The 15,872-nt window shown below is 40.6% G+C and overlaps 1 protein-coding gene across 8 annotated transcripts in view; it reads right to left on the minus strand.

The window, feature by feature from the left end:
- TJP2 (tight junction protein 2) overlaps nt 1-15,872 on the minus strand; it is a 64,417-nt gene that overhangs the window by 5,434 nt on the left and 43,111 nt on the right. For all 8 annotated transcript variants that reach the window (XM_054053600.1, XM_054053601.1, XM_054053602.1 and 5 more), the window contains 14 exons: nt 15,345-15,447; nt 14,039-14,624; nt 12,732-12,835; nt 12,422-12,575; nt 11,342-11,450; nt 11,087-11,226; nt 10,508-10,574; nt 5,815-5,965; nt 4,929-5,037; nt 4,080-4,290; nt 2,631-2,818; nt 1,463-1,558; nt 1,276-1,355; nt 19-229 (listed from right to left, as the gene is read on the minus strand). In XM_054053600.1, coding sequence (XP_053909575.1) covers nt 19-229; nt 1,276-1,355; nt 1,463-1,558; nt 2,631-2,818; nt 4,080-4,290; nt 4,929-5,037; nt 5,815-5,965; nt 10,508-10,574; nt 11,087-11,226; nt 11,342-11,450; nt 12,422-12,575; nt 12,732-12,835; nt 14,039-14,624; nt 15,345-15,447 — 2,309 coding nt within the window. The remainder of the gene's footprint in view (nt 1-18; nt 230-1,275; nt 1,356-1,462; nt 1,559-2,630; nt 2,819-4,079; nt 4,291-4,928; nt 5,038-5,814; nt 5,966-10,507; nt 10,575-11,086; nt 11,227-11,341; nt 11,451-12,421; nt 12,576-12,731; nt 12,836-14,038; nt 14,625-15,344; nt 15,448-15,872) is intronic.

Here is a 15,872-nt window from a genome sequence, read left to right on the forward strand (position 1 = left end):
ACATACATCCTTCCTTACCTGTAAAGAGGTGGGAACAAGTTTTCCTCAGTTTGTTTGCTTGCTCATACAGTTTTCTTGAGCTCTTGTTAGATGTGGAACATAGCCTTTGTCTCATGGTTTTCACACCCTGCTTACTGTCTGGGTTAAAGAAGACCACAATTGGAAACCACTGGGTATAATTTAACAGGTCCACTGCTTTAGGAGTCACATCCAACAGAGCATGTTTATCCTGTTAACAAGAAAACCTAGTCAGCGTGCTGCTTGTGCAGAACAGTAGGTGGTGGCTAGAATATGGTATCCTAGGGTATTTTTTGTCCAAATAAGACCAAAATTTGTTGGATTTTTTCCCCCCACAGTTATGCCACATTCAGAATCCAGAGTAGGCAGCCATTGTCTTTCAGCTTCATTTTTCTGAACAGCTTTTGCCTGAATGTCCATATTCTTATGTCAACTAACTCTCCAGTAAAGTGAAATGCACTTATTCAACTTTTCCCCCCTTTTTTTAAAAATAGGTAATGAAGTTAATCAGCTCCTCTCTCTACTTGCCCCTACCACAGCTTCCAATATCTCAGCTAGTCTATCTGTGATCTTTTTACTACACTTGCTAGCTGAGAAATCTCACTTTTCTCACTTAATATATTCTTTCTTAACTACTTCTAGCACAAAGACGAATGGGATTTTTAAACAATTGCTTCAGTGGGGCCTGAGCTCTTAACAGACTTCTGTGTGACATCCTAATACTTCTGGCATGGATTTTATTTGGCACTGGGCAATAAGCTGTGGAATACATTCTTTGTGACTACTTTTTTTAGACTTTTTGATTACAACCTATTTACTCAATCTCTAAACAGTATTACACAAAGACTCAATGCAGTCTCAGTAAAAGTTACTTAGCTCCCACAGTCACTTCCTGATCAGTTCAACTGTAGTCTCTCTGAAGAAATGACAGCAAAAGCATGTAGAGCACTGCATGACAGTAAAGCCTCCGTGACAAATTCAGAAAGCATGTAGTAAAGCACAGATGCCCCTCCGTTCAAATTTAGAATGGACTAAGGAAAGATAATTTGATTTCTAACATCAGGTTCATCCTCCGACTTGGAACATAGTTACCAAATCTATAAAAATTGTTTAAAATTTCAAAACAGCCCTATCATTAACCCAAGTCTGTTTATTGCCAAAATAGATGCAGCAAATATTCCAGGACTCTGCAGGTTCTAGGAGCAAACAAATCAAGCGCATGCCTTTCTGTGAGCAACTTTCACAGAAATACTCTACCTGCTCAATGATCTGCCTCACAGTGTTCAAGCGCACTACCCCAGTTGACTTCTCTGAACCTGCATCTCTGGGCTCTGTCTCTGCAAAGACAACATTTTAGGTTATCTAGAGTGGTCAGGCAGCTGTGATTATTAAGTTATCCATTCTCCCAGTTAAGGATGGTAAGGAAGCTAGGAGGGCAACTTACTTGCTGTCTGATACAGGTGAGGCAAATCATTTGACAACTTCTCCATAGCAACATCTGCAATAGGGCCAAATATCACCACAGGTCTCTTAAAACCAGCTGAAAGAAAAATATTTGGAGAAAAGACAAATCTTACAGGACTGGTTTTATATATAAGTAAAATGGCACAGACAAGATCCTCCATTACTAAGCAAGGTTATGAGTAAGCTGAAGATACTAAAAAACATGTTTTAAAAATTCTATTTGTCAAAACTTTGTGCAACAGCATTAAGTCACATAGAAATCTATTTTTATCAGCTGAGAAATGAAAGCAGACTGTTTTAACAGCTTCCTCATTCCTTTCAATGAAGACTTATAGAGAGGATTCTACATTCTGAAAACATACTGCCTATCTTAAATAATTTTTCTGCCCAGCAAAAAAACATGAGCCTTGACTTAGTGGATTTTGTGTGAAAAAACATATAAATGCTAAATCAGCTGCAGGGCAGCTTGAAGAAGCAAAGAAATACAAAACTCTGTTATGCTTACATCAAAATAAGTACAAACACAGTCCTCATAAGTTAATGAGGGAATGCCATTCTATTTCTCAGCCTTTATCTTGACATCTGGGAACTCCTTTAAAATACTTTTTACTGTTTGTTTGTTTCTCAATACTGTCATGTGCAAAAATCCAGGAAATTATCTTGACTTATTCAACATCGCTAGTAATACAGCTAGTTTAGAGTCATAGAGACGGACCATATCAACCTTGATTACATTTGGACAATCTATTGAAAACATCTGGGTTTTATTTGCTCTCATTGTAAAGTCAAAGTGATATTTATGAACAAGCCAGATACTGACGGACCTCAGGCATACAGATTGTTCTTTCAGAGCTAGCCAAGAGGAAACTGAGGAAACAGGAAAACCCTGTTCGCTTCTTCCTTTTTCATTTTAAATCTTGAAACTGGCACATACAATTTGGAGGCAAAGAACAGCAGTAGTTTGAAAACATAAAAAGCCTTCTTCTTAAAGTAGTTCATAGTACCCAGAAATTTGCATTCTGAAAAAAATTTCACCCCTTCCCATTACTCAAATTTAACAATGAACCTAAGTCACTTAAAACCACTTAGCTGATCAAACTTTGCTGGCTGGTTTTGTGTCCAAATAAATGGGCAACTTGTTCACTTACCCTCACGCAACTGAACTCGCTCATAAGCGGGGAATTTTGTGCTCACAGATACAATAGCTGTCAGATCTTCACGACTCTTCCTCAGATTCTTCTTTGCTCCAGATCGCTGGCCGCGTGTTCTCCAGAAGTCTGCCCTGTCGCTTGAGCCATCTCTTTGGGCGTTTTGAACACTGGCCATCTGCTCAGCTCTTGACAGATAAAGCACAGAGTTAATTCATACAGAACTAGTCAAAGAGGGGAATGGCACCGTCACTGAAGAACAACAGATTTTGTGTTTAAAGCAGGTAATTTGCCAGACAGACAGCAGTGAGTGGTGGAAAGAATAGAAAAGTCCAGGGTTGTTTTGCCTTGGAGCAGACATGGTATCAGAATGGTGCTCAGACTCACTACTGCTACAAGACTGCTGGACAGGAATGAGTTCTCAGGTCTTAAACTCATAATTCACAAAAGCATAAACAAAAGAATGCAACTACAAAGAGGTGATGAGAGAGTGCAACTCAGAAATGAAGGCCTATGGAATAACTGACACCATTCTCTTCTCTTTTAGGCCTTCTAAGTTAAGTCACTACAGCACAGAAACAAAGGCTGGTTTGCCCAGATCCATTAACAGAGAGGACAGAATGCTCTAACTACAAAAAGGGCAGAGGAGTCATGTTAAGAAGTACATTTCAGGAACTTTTGTACAATGCAATTATGAGCTTTTTTTCACAATCATGCTTAAGAACTTAAAAGCTTCAGTATAAAATATCCTGAGTAATTTGCTGATGCATTTTAATACTTGTCCTCATTGTGCCTATTTGAACGCTTACTATTACCTCACATTAATGCTGACTAGGAAAGCACATCTAAGCAAAACATTGCTGTGGTTCACTCAGTGTTTCTCAAAAAGTAAAGACTACAGCTACTAAGAAATATTAGCCTTGGAATAAATTTGTGAAACAGCTTCCATAATATATACAAAAGAAATTCAAGCACTGAAGTTCCTTTTAAAGATTATTCATCAGAGTATTCTTGCACACACAATCACGAGCTCCCTAACATGTAGGGGTTTTGTTGGATTGGTTTTTTTAGCTGCGGATGGTGGGGCGGGGAAGGGAGTAGTGCAGAGAGAAGATGGAAAAAGGGCAAAAAAAAGGCAAATTAGGACCTTCCATGTATGTTCTAGAATAGGAACTAAAGCAGCAAGTGGCCAAAGCTTAGTTTATTGCTGAGACAGGAGCTCTACAAACACCTGATCTAGCATGTAGATAACACCACACTCTCTCATCTTTTCCTTACATAATGCTATGGTTCTAAAATATACAGCTTTTCAGGCACAATTGTTGTGAGAGGAAAGACAATACAATATATTCATTCTTGCAAGGGTGGAGGAAGGTACAACCTAATGAGCAAAAATAATTTGGAAAAAAAAAATCTTCTAACAATGGGTAGGAAAGGATGCCACCTTACCTGCTCTTATTTGGAATGAGGCCCTTCTCCAGTTCATTTCCAATCCTCACAGCCAGCCAGTTTCCCAGTTTGCCGTCATACAGTGTATCAACTACTCTGAAGATCTCCCCCCTGGTGAACGCCAAGCTCTGTGGTGACTCTTTCTCACACTCAAAGTGGCTCCTAATGAAGAATGAATCTCCTCTGCCACAGGCCATAATATCTCTGTAAACTAAAACAGGAAATCCCCTTTAGTTATATTTTTTTACGGTTGAAAGAAATATTAATCTGTCATTCCAGAAAATAGTTTTGAAATTCTTCCCCTCTATGGAAAAAGATATAAAAAAAGCAGCCTTCAGATCCATTGCCCTACGCACACATTATCAAGAGTATTCTATGCTCGTACACACACAGCCCTTGCACATACAAGGAAAGCAAAGCAAAATGCAGCTGTGGTACATCAATACTGTAGCAGGCTCTGTGTTCAACAGCAAAGCAAGACTCTTTACTCATTATTTAACTGTTTGTCAATAAAACTGCCCATTTGCTGCTATCTAATTGAATCCCTTATGACTGCTACAGACAAAAACATGTAAGGAACAAGTAGTACATTGCTAGTCTTCAGGATTAAGGAAAGATGCTATTTGATAATTATGAAAGAGATGGAGAAATGCTCCGAAAAAACACATCACGCATGCACATCAGTATGACCATCATGGTATGGAACACAGCTGTCTCCTAAACTGCTGAAAAGCAGGGTAACCAAAATGCTATCAAGAACAAGTACAAGACTGATTATTTGTGGTTTCATTGACAAAACACACCTTAAAAACTTCATGGATACACACACATTTTGTTCAAAGCACCCACCTTCATATTTACTTTGAGCCAAAATGGTCACTGTTTCACCTTTGGGAATTTCTAAGAGATATAGAACAGCATCTTCCCGAACAATGCCTCTGAAGTCTTGAGAGTTTACCTATGTACAAAAAAAACCCCAAAACATAGTAAGTATCAACATTTAATTATCAACACCCAAAAAATCAACAATAAAAGGAGTAACAAAGATTCTTGTTTAATCCAAAAAAATTTTAAATATTCTCTTCCCTTACTGTTTTTCTTTTAAAGTCAATATGGGTGCCTGCTGCTGCAAGGAATATTTTATTCCAGCCATTAACAGTAATCTTTCTGAAATAACAAGGTCCTGGATATGCACTACTAGATTTTTTTTCTACTTTAACTCAGGGTCCAAAAGGCCCTGAAAAATCAAGACCATCACAAGAGAAAACAGGCAGAAGAAAAAATTATATCAGCCTCCAATTTGAATTTTCAGAAAAACAGAAGAATGTAAGAGGACAAAGTGGCATAAAAAACATAATTCAGAAACTGGAAAAATAAATCACTGTCACCCAAGGAAACTGGAGAAAGATGAAAGAAGAAAAATAATACTGGAAGCAATTTTCCCCCGCTCCAAGACTAGGAAGAAGCACTGTACAGGAAATTTATTCTCCCATCTTCAGGCATTCTTCCTCATTCATAGTTCTCCTACCCACCCCTTCTACAGAATCATAAACAAACTAAAGCTTGATATACAACTCTCCTTCAAAAACATTTCAGTAAGATCCCTCCACCACACATACACACTTACGAAGTAATAACTTTACTTCCTAAGGTCATAATTTCTTCCAGATCTCCACTAAGAAGGAAGTCAAAAGTACAAAAGTGATTTGCATTTCAGGGACACATATACTTGTACCTTGAGAATCTGATCTCCTTCCTGCAGTCCCTCCTCATCAGCTGAGGTGCCTTCTTGAATTCCAGCAATAAATATCCCAACATCATTTCCGCCAGCCAGCCGTAGACCCACACTGTCCCCTTTCTTGAATCTCACCATTTTTGTATTAGGACTACAAAATTTACAGGCAGAAAAAGGAAGTAAGGCCAGATGTAAGGCATTTCACAACAACCAAAAAAAAACCAGCAACTCTTCCAAAAAAATCATATTAACATTATTCTTAGTGCCCTTCTTTCACTATATAGGTCATATTTGCCCAGGCAACTCTTCAGAGAGATAAAGAAGCAGAGAACTTGCATTTTTCAGAGTGGAAACTGAACTAGGAAGAACACTTAAGTGGCATACACAGACTTGGTAGAGCAGGCCCTGTTCTTGAAGTCCCGAAGTAGTTCCCTACCTACTGGATCCTGTCTCAGAGGAGCAGCTGTTTTTTCCTGTGAGAAGAGCCTGAGTTATAAGTAATCATACATTTGGTTTTGCCTCCGTACACTTGAGAACTGTCATGTAAATTAAATCTTAGAATCACAGAATGGTTTGGGTTGAAAGGGACCTTAAAGATCATCCAGTTCCAACCCCTGTGCCACAGGCAGGGACACCTCCCACTAGATCAGGCTGCTCAAGGCCCCATTGAACCTGGCCTTGAACACTTTCAGGGAGGGGGCATCCAAAACTTTCCTGGGCAACATGTTCCAGCCCTCCGATCATCTTTGTAGCCCTCCTCTGGACCTCTTCCAAGAGCTCCATATGCTCCTTACGTTGAGGATTCCAGAACTGGACACAGGACTCCAGATGAGGTCTCACAAGAGAGGAATAGAGGAGCAGAATCACCTCTCTCGCCCTGCTGGCCATGCTTCTTTTGATGCAGCCCAGGATACCATCGGCCTTCTGGGCTGCAAGCACACATTGCCAGGTCATGTCGAGCTTCTCATCAACCAGCACACCCAGGTCCTTCTCTGCTCTCAAACACATGAAGCCCCACCCTGTATTGAAACCACGTATTGCCCCAACCCAGCTGTAAGACCGTGCACTTGTCCACGCTGAACCTCAAGAGGTTCACACAGGCCCAATTCTCCAGCTTGTCCGGGTCCCTCCGGATGACATCTCATCCTTCTGGTTTGACAACTGCACCACTCAGCTTGGTGTCATCTGCAAGCTTGCTGAGGGTGCACTGGATCTTGCTATCTGCATCACTGATGAAGATATTAAACAGCACTGGTCCCAGTGAGGAACCCTGAGAGACACCACTTGTCACGGATCTCCATCTGGACATCAAGCCGCTGATCACTATTCTCTGAATACAACCATCCAAACAATTCCTTATCCACCAAACAGTCCATTCATCAAAGCACATCTCTCCAGTGTAGAGAGAAGGATGTTGTGGGGTACCGTGTCAAAGACTTTACAAAAGTCCTGATAGATTACATCCATTGCCTTTCCCATGTCCACTAATGCGGTTAACCTATCATAGAAGGCCGATACATTGGTCAGGCAGGACTTGGCCTGGTGAAGCCATACTGGCTGTATTCAATCACCTCCCTGTCATCCATGTACTATAGCACAGCTTCTAGGACAATCTACTCCAGGATCTTCCCAGGCACAGAGGTGAAGTTGACAGGTCGGTAGTTCCAAGCGTCATCTTTTCTACCCTTTTTAAAAATGGGCACAAGGTTACCCTTCTTCCAGTCACCAGAGAATTATCCTGACTGCCATGACTTTCCAAATATCACGGAGAGTGGCTTAGCAACCACATCAGCCAATTCCCTCAGGACTCTCGGATGCATCTCATCAGGTCCCATAAACTTATATATGTTCAGGATCCTCAGGTGGTCACGAACCTGATCCTCCTCTACAGTGGGAGGGGGTTTACCCCCCTGGTCACCATCTTGTCCACTGATCCAGAAGGGGTAAGGAGAGCAGTTGTCAGTGAAGACTGAGGCAAAAAAGATCGCTGAGTATCTCAGCCTTCTCCTCGTCTGTTGATACGAGGTCACCATTCTTATTCATCAGTCGGGGTGCCTTCCTTTTCTGGTTCACATACCCGTAGAAGCCCTTCTTGTTAGCCTTTGCTTCCCTTGCCAAGTTCAGCTCCAGCTGCGCCTTGACCTTCCTGACCCCATCCCTACACAACCAGGCAGTGTCCCTAGATTCTTCCCAGGTTCCCTGTCCCTGCTTGCACCATCTGCGCAGTTACCTCTTGGCCTTCAGTTTGACCAGCAGATCTCAACCCAGCCACCCTGGCTTCTTCCCTTCCCTGCCTGATTTCCTACATCTGGGGACTGAGCTCTCTTGCACTTCATGGAAAGCATCCTTAAATATTTGCCAGGTCTGTTCTGCTCCCTTGTCCCTGAGGACTGTATCCCAGGAGGTCCCACTGACCAACTCCTTGAAGAGAAGGTTTGCTTTCCTAAAATTTAGGGTACTGACTATACTCCTCACCTGTCCCATATCCCTCAGGACCTTGAATTTTACGAATGTGTGATCACTGCAGCCCAGGCTGTCTCCAGTCTTGATGTCACTGATAAGTTCAATTGCATTGGTGACCATCAGGTCCAGTACTGCATCCCCTCGGGTAGGGGTGTCTGTTAAACTGAGGTAAAAAATTATCTTCAATGCTCTCTAGGAGTCTCCTGGACTACCTAAAGCTTGCTGTGCTACTTTTCCAGCATACGTGAGGGTGGCTGAAGTCCTCCAGTACGAGGAAAGCTTACAAGTGTGAAGCCTCCTGTAACTGAGGAAGAAGGTTTCATCAGTAGTCTCCCCTTGATCAGGTGGCCTGTAGTAGACATCAGCCACAAGGTTCCTTTTGTTACCTCTGTTTTTTATTCTCACCCACAAGCTTTCGCCCTGTTTACAGCTATTCTTCAGAGAGAGCTCTTCACACTCTATCCAGTTCCTGACATAAAGGGCAACACCTCCACCCCTCCCTTCCTGCTCTGTCTCTTCTGAACAGCCTGTAGCCATCGACAATCATGGGATTAATCCCACTAAGATTCAGTAATAGCCATCAGATCATAGCTTTCTAGCAGCATAGTAGTTTCCAGCTCCTCCTGTTTGTTGCCCAAGCTGCACGTGTTTGTGTAGAGGCATTTCATCTGGGCTGTTGGCCATACCACCTTCTTAGTGGAACACCCCTTATTTCCCTCCAGGTGTTCCATGGAAGTTTCCTTGCTGGCCCTTACTACATAAGGAGCCTCCCCCTCATCTCCACAAGACTTCAGCTGTCTGCAGGTCCCCAGCATGCCCCAGGGCAACAGGTGGAGGGCCCATAGCAGCACTCCATCCCTCTAACCATTGTGTGTCCTCCCACACCTTGTTATAGGCAAACCTGATGTTATCCTCCTCCCCCTTCACCTATTTTCTTTTCTGTCTAACAAACGTGTTAAACTGCAGTCTTCAAGTTTTATTGTGGTATTTCCAAGTAGACATTATTGCTACATTAGCAATCAGTGCCTTCATATTGCAGTGGGAGAGCCAAGTGGACTAGGTTCAGCTTTTTTGCTGTCAGAAAAGCTGCATGCCTGAGTGACCTTCCAACACAGAGGACAATACTTATCTGTCAGCCTTTCTCAGTAATACCCTAAGCCTGTATTATAAATTCCCCTTCACTGAAATAATCACTTGATTAATTTGCACATCAATGACAACATGTGCAGGGTCCAATCCAGAAAAGATCTGAGAAGTGAATCCAGTTCAGAAAAACCTCCAAGCTACAGAGTATCTTCAAAACCTTAACTTAGGCTTCTCCTTATAATCTCAGTGCTCCTTGCCCTTCACTTTATGTATTTGAAAACTCTCAAAAGAAAATTCATGAGCTGATTTTCTATTAATACAATTTACAACTTTTAGTAACTTAATTGTTGAAGACTCAACACCAGGTTCCATTTGACTACTTACAAAAATCGTCCAAAACCTCCACAAAAATTAACTTTGGAATCAACGTCTACTTCATTTCTAAGCATAGACAAGAACTTTAGTATGGACTGCACAGGCTTGGATTTGAAGAAAATACACAAGACTCTGTACAGAAGTTTCCAGCTTTTACAGAAATTTATATATGGTTGACCTTGTCTTGCAACAAGCATTTTTACAAATTAAATAACAGAACTTTCTCTTTGTATCTTAATATTGTGGGCAAGGGAGGTTTGTAGTCTGTGTACAGGTATTATAAAAGAACAGAAGAGGTGTAACATACAGTTACATAGAACTGCAAAGGTTAGAATAGCCCTCTGCTCAAAACAGGCTGTTTAGGGCCTTGACCAGCTATGTTCTGGACTAACTCTGCTGGAGGAGATACCACAACCTGCAAATACAGGTTGTGTAAATACACAATACTGCAAATATTATAGTGTCTCAAAGTTCCAAATAGAACAGAATAAAAATACACCATTGTGTATGTCCCCATGCAAGCCCAGAAGTGAAGATCTGCACCTTCCTAGCAGAAGGCAAGGCTACACCTTCCAGGCAGATACTTCTAAAACTAAGATTAACTCAAATATGATCAGTCAGAAGCTATGCCATCTCTTCTTGGCACTGAACTACAAAGGGAGTTCCACTCCAAATGGGCAAAAAACCTTAAAGCCCATGCAATCAGGAACCAGGTACAGGTCACTGGAAACACACTGAATGCAAAAGAACACAGCAAGTGCTGCCTTACCCATATATTGCTTCATCTTCAGGGCTGGGTTTAAGAATTGTTCTTGGAGCTGCTTTTGGTTGAGACACTACAAGTGAAAAAACAAACAGAAGTTACCCAGCTATTAAAAAAGTTATAAATGGCAGCATTTTTTATCTATTAATAATAGATAGCAATCAAACCCTCTATGCCAAAGATTAATACATAATTAAATATCAAGTTCCTCTGACTAGAATTTATTTACTTCCCTTTTTTTTAAATTCTTGAAAGAACAAAAAGGTCAAGTGAGGGGTACTCAACTTTTTCAGGCAAGCCAGCTTAGGCTTCAAGAATAGCTTTTTTTGGCTGCTTAGGGCAACAGGCTAGAGAGATGCTCTAGGAAAGTACTTGCTTTTGTAGTAGGCAGTAATTCCAATAAGCAATTGCCTTCAAACAATCTTAAGTGTTTCATCTTTCACTGCACCACAAAGCAAAGACAGACTTCTCTGTGTGTCAGGGATGGGGTTTACACAAAGAGTATACTAGATAAGTCAAGAAGATTGGGAAGGTAGACACTCCATGACCAGAGAGAAAAAGGAACAAAACCCTTCAAACCCTGACCTGCTGGGTCATCTTGGTACTTCAGTTCTTTGTTTGTGTCTACAACTGTAACAGCAGGAGTAGCAACGTCACCAATTGATTTGAATGGTGTAGGCATTGCTCCCATTCTGGACATCCGACAGGATGGATCATCTTTTGCACTAGGAGAAAAAAAAAGAAAAAAGAAGTGTAGTGAAATCACGTAAGAATGCCACATATTTTAAGAATTCCTTTAACGAGCTTTAGAAAAATAGACTAATAAAGACCATTTCTTACTTTGGTTTCTCTTTCAGCTTTTCATTCGATGAATGTGAATCTAGATCAGAATGATGTAATCTGTCATTTTGAGGGGAGAATGATCTGTTTGACTCTATTTCAGAAATATCTGTAAAGAGAGTAGCAAATCAAAAAGGCAGGATTTGTTTAAATTGTCTGCACATGTCTGATTACCATGTTTATTTGCACATATAAAATATATTGAAACTTTAAGCCCACTCCCATTCCAAGCTCGATTTGGCTAGGGTTCAAAAAGTGCTGTATGCCTTTTACTGCTTCTACCCTCCAACCCCCTGAAAACACAAACTTTAATAAACACACTGGCATCACACAACTACTTTGAGCACATGTAGACTCATTAGCTAGTGTTAACAGCCTTTCATATGAGGTCTTACAAACATTCCCAATGACCACCTTCGCATTAACAGCCCTCTCATCACTGCTTTTCAGTGACATAAAAAACAAGAGTAGCCCTAAGACTCAGTCTTCACATAAAACCTACAAAAAGTTGTATCCAGTATTCTGATATCAGAGAACCAAATTCCTTGCACTAAAAGAAGTCCACCCTGCTCCCTCTAAACATCTGAACTCTTCCCAAAGCAAGATTGTGTTGGGAGATACAGCTCATACACTGTGAGTGATCGCTTGTGCGGTATAGTTACTGGAAATAGAAACCAGTTGTTCAAAGGGACTTAATTTCCTCGTCCTGACATTTTTTCGTTTCCACTGAATGCTGTCATGAATGTTAATGCTTGCAGAAGGAGAAACCAATCCAAATCTACTTGGTTTTAAAACTGAAGTCTCTCAAAGTAACTGACTTGCTTGTTCTGAGAAGCAGGATTGATTCTGCCGGACCAACATTGCTTCTGCTACCTCAGCCTCTGCCCAAAATATAATTAAATGATTACTACAAAATTCTTTCACCTAAAGGAAGTAGGCTTGATGTTTGATTGGCTATTACTTAGATTTGTTTGTGTTTGTTTTTTAAAGAATCTAGTACCACTCTTCCACAGTAAAACACTGTAGCTCCATTCAGTCCCTGCAGAGAGTCCAGAACCTTTTATCCATGTGAAATCTCACCATCCATTTCTGAGTCACTGTCGTTCAATGAAGGAATGTTGAGCAGTGTCTGCTTTCTGTCCCTGAGGACAACAAGCTGGAGCTTCCCCCGTGACTTCTCAATCAATTTTCGGGCATCAGCTAAAGACATATTCTCTGTCACTGTACCATTGATCTGGACATAAAAAGGCAATAACAACACCAAAATAAACAGGTCCACATTGTGCTCAAGTTTAATACTGAACTTTATTACACCACAACTTACTCCAAAATAACTAATATGAAAACTCCCTGCTAAACTAATAACTGTAGCAATAAAAGCAGAACAGACCTTGAGAATGATATCCCCTTCATGAAGGTTGCCATCTTTAGTTGCTAGGCCAGTATGGGTCATTTCTTTTATGAAGATCTGACTTCCAAGCCGGAGACCATATTCTGGAATTAGGGAAATAGTCCACTGTAGCTTAGAAGATGAGTAAGCATACTTTTTTCCTAACTACACAGTTTATATGCAGCACACCCCATTACACCATGAGAAAAGAAAAAAAAATGTGGACCTAGTAAATCCACTTAACTCTCAGCTAACTATCGTATTTCTGTGCTGTCACCATAGTAAGAACAAACAGGAGTCCAAAAATAAATCTCAGATGGATCATTAGTCTGCTCCTTCAACAGCAAAACAATGCCTTCATTCTAGAGGTCCTCATTAACATGCTGGACGAGATTCTCTCTCTGTATCATATTTTGCATGGCGTAGAGAGGGAAAAGGGTCAAAAAACACTAGCAGAAGAGATAGGTTTTTCACTAATTGCTCCATGCTGACTTTGTCCTATCTGTACCTCACCAAGTGTCTTGCTTGTTTCAGGAAAAGGATTTTTTTTTTTAACTCCTCACCCCCATTTTTTTCCCTTTATTCCAAGTTACTTGGATTGGTATATTTGCTAATTAAAAAGAAAGGCAATACTCTTAAAATATGCACATCCTAGAACAACAGAAAAGGAAAGAAACTATTAAATGCTTTGAAAGATCACCACCTTTGAGCAAGTCTGCAGAGCATCCATATGAACGGCAGAAACTATTACAGAATTACTAGCTAGATATAGAACTTCTCAAATGTACTTCAAATTTCTTCTTATTTGTATACCTATCTGCATTATCTTTACAAGTGGAAACATTGTATGCAGGAGAAGAAGAGGAAGGAGGATTCAGAACCAAACAAGCCTTGGAGCTAATTTAATTATATTAAAGGGTAGACGTAATTGCACTACTAAAGGCAGAGTCTACTCTTCACCCATTGTAGCCGACCCTTTTGTAAATGCGCCAAGTACAATCTGAATCACTATCGGATCCATCTTTCCCACCAGAACCAGGAGAACAGGGCAGAGAAAATGGAAAACCAAAGCACGCAGTGGCTTGAAAAGATTAAAATAATATGGGTGAATGGTTCTTTGTTCAACTATGAAGCTCAAGGAAAAAGCCCCCTAAACTAGCCAGGAAGAATGAAAGAACAACTTAAGCAATCAGTTAAGAAACTCAATATTTAACCTTTAGGAGCAGAGAACATTCAAGCTCCTCTCCATCCCACATCAAAAGAATGTGTATTAAAAGTCAATTCTTTTCCTCCCCTACTATACCTACCTTCATTATGCCTGCCTTTCATTAAGAGAACACTAATCGGTCCATTCTCATCCTGCGGTCCCAGGTAGTCATGTTGATGGTGTATTTCAGGCGAAGGACTTCGGGAACGAAGCCTGTCCCGACTTCGACTCCTCACTTCCCTCCCATACCTAGTATCAGGTTGAGATCCACGACTATAATTGGGTGGGCTGTAGTCTCCCCTGTAGTCTTGTTCATAGCCATAGCCACCGTCTCTGTCAATGCTTCTTCCCCTGCTCCGATCTCTTCTATAGTCTCGATCCAAGCTCCTGTCAATACTCCTACCACGACTGCGGTCATGGCTGTAGCTGCATTCCCGGTCACGGTCTCTGCTTCGGTTACGTCCTCTGTCATCTTCATCTCTATAGCTCTGATCCAGGCTGTTCCCCCAGCTTTGGCTGCGCCCTCCATTGCCACCATGCCAGCTCCTGTCACTATAGCCACTTCGAGCACTTTTGCCATCAAACTCTACATGGTCATCCACGACATCTAAAGCTCTGTCCTCATAATCAAGTGAAGGGCTTCTCCTCAGCGCAGCAGCCTGCACTTTCCTTGGTCTTTTCACCACCTGTTCGATACAATATGAAACAAACAAACAAACCAACTCTCCAACAGTCAGAATATGAGATTCAACAGATGCATAGTCTTCACACTTCAAATAGAGGCTGGGGGGGGGAGGAAAAAAGAGCAATGTTCTAATTGTACAACAAGCAGTGAATTAAAATGTTTAGATGAGCAGAAGAAATATTTACTAACTGGAAGAACAAAGAACAGTAGGAGAATTTTAAAAAAAACAACGCAACAGTTCAGCAACCACATTCTCTCACCTCTGCAAGACAGTAAGTAATGAATAATTCCTCCTTTTGCTGGATGCCTTCTAAGAAACGTATCAAGACCCCAAAAGATAATTGTAGATGCTTCTCTAAACTAATGAAAGCCAATCTGGACAGCAAATTCTTGGATAGTGTCTGTATATTCAGGACATCATTTGTCTCACATAACTTTATTTTTTTCCAACTATTGCTCATTATTCAGTGAAGACTGAGGACATATATTTTATTTCCAGTTTTTCAACAGGATAACTTTGTGATACTGCTGCTTAATTTCCATTTGTTTCACCTGTAGAAATTAAGTCTATGCTTTGTTTAATTCACTTTGTATACTCTCTTAGGCAAAGGCTAGCTTTGCTTTATACAGTTACAATACATGTCACAGAAGAAAACCAAAATCTTGACTGGTCACATGGGTACATACCGCTGTAGAGTGAATATATTTGTAATTTACTTACAATGGTGGCCACTTTTCCACTCTTCCTAAGCTGTTGGACTGCAAAAGAATGTGGAACATTTTCCATTGGGGTCCCATTAACTATGACCACTCGGTCATTTTCTCTGGAAGCGAGGAGGGGGCAGGGGGGAAAAAAAAAAAAAAAAAAGAGTGAATTTAGGAGAAGTCTTCATGAAAACACTAGAAGAAAATTTCTTTTTTCATTGAAGGGGGAACCTATAGATTACATTGATTTTAACAGGGAGTTTTGCTCAAAACCTGTGTTTGTTATAACGCTACAACACTTGCATATTAGAAGAAGGTTTCAGTATGTCTAAAAGTTAGATTTTGTGTAGCAGCGTACATTTTTTGTACATCTACTATGTCCAGCTTAAGTACTTTGCTACAATGTCAAAGAAGACTGGTTTTTTTAGAGATATTTGTGATGGCCATTAAAATTTTTATTCTTTTTTTTTTTTTTTTCAGAACACCAAGTCTTTCACATCTATTGCAAGATATTTTCACACCAAGATATTGTTGCAGCCAGAGC

Source organism: Cuculus canorus, chromosome Z (assembly GCF_017976375.1).
Source record: "Cuculus canorus isolate bCucCan1 chromosome Z, bCucCan1.pri, whole genome shotgun sequence".
Taxonomy (NCBI): domain Eukaryota; kingdom Metazoa; phylum Chordata; class Aves; order Cuculiformes; family Cuculidae; genus Cuculus; species Cuculus canorus.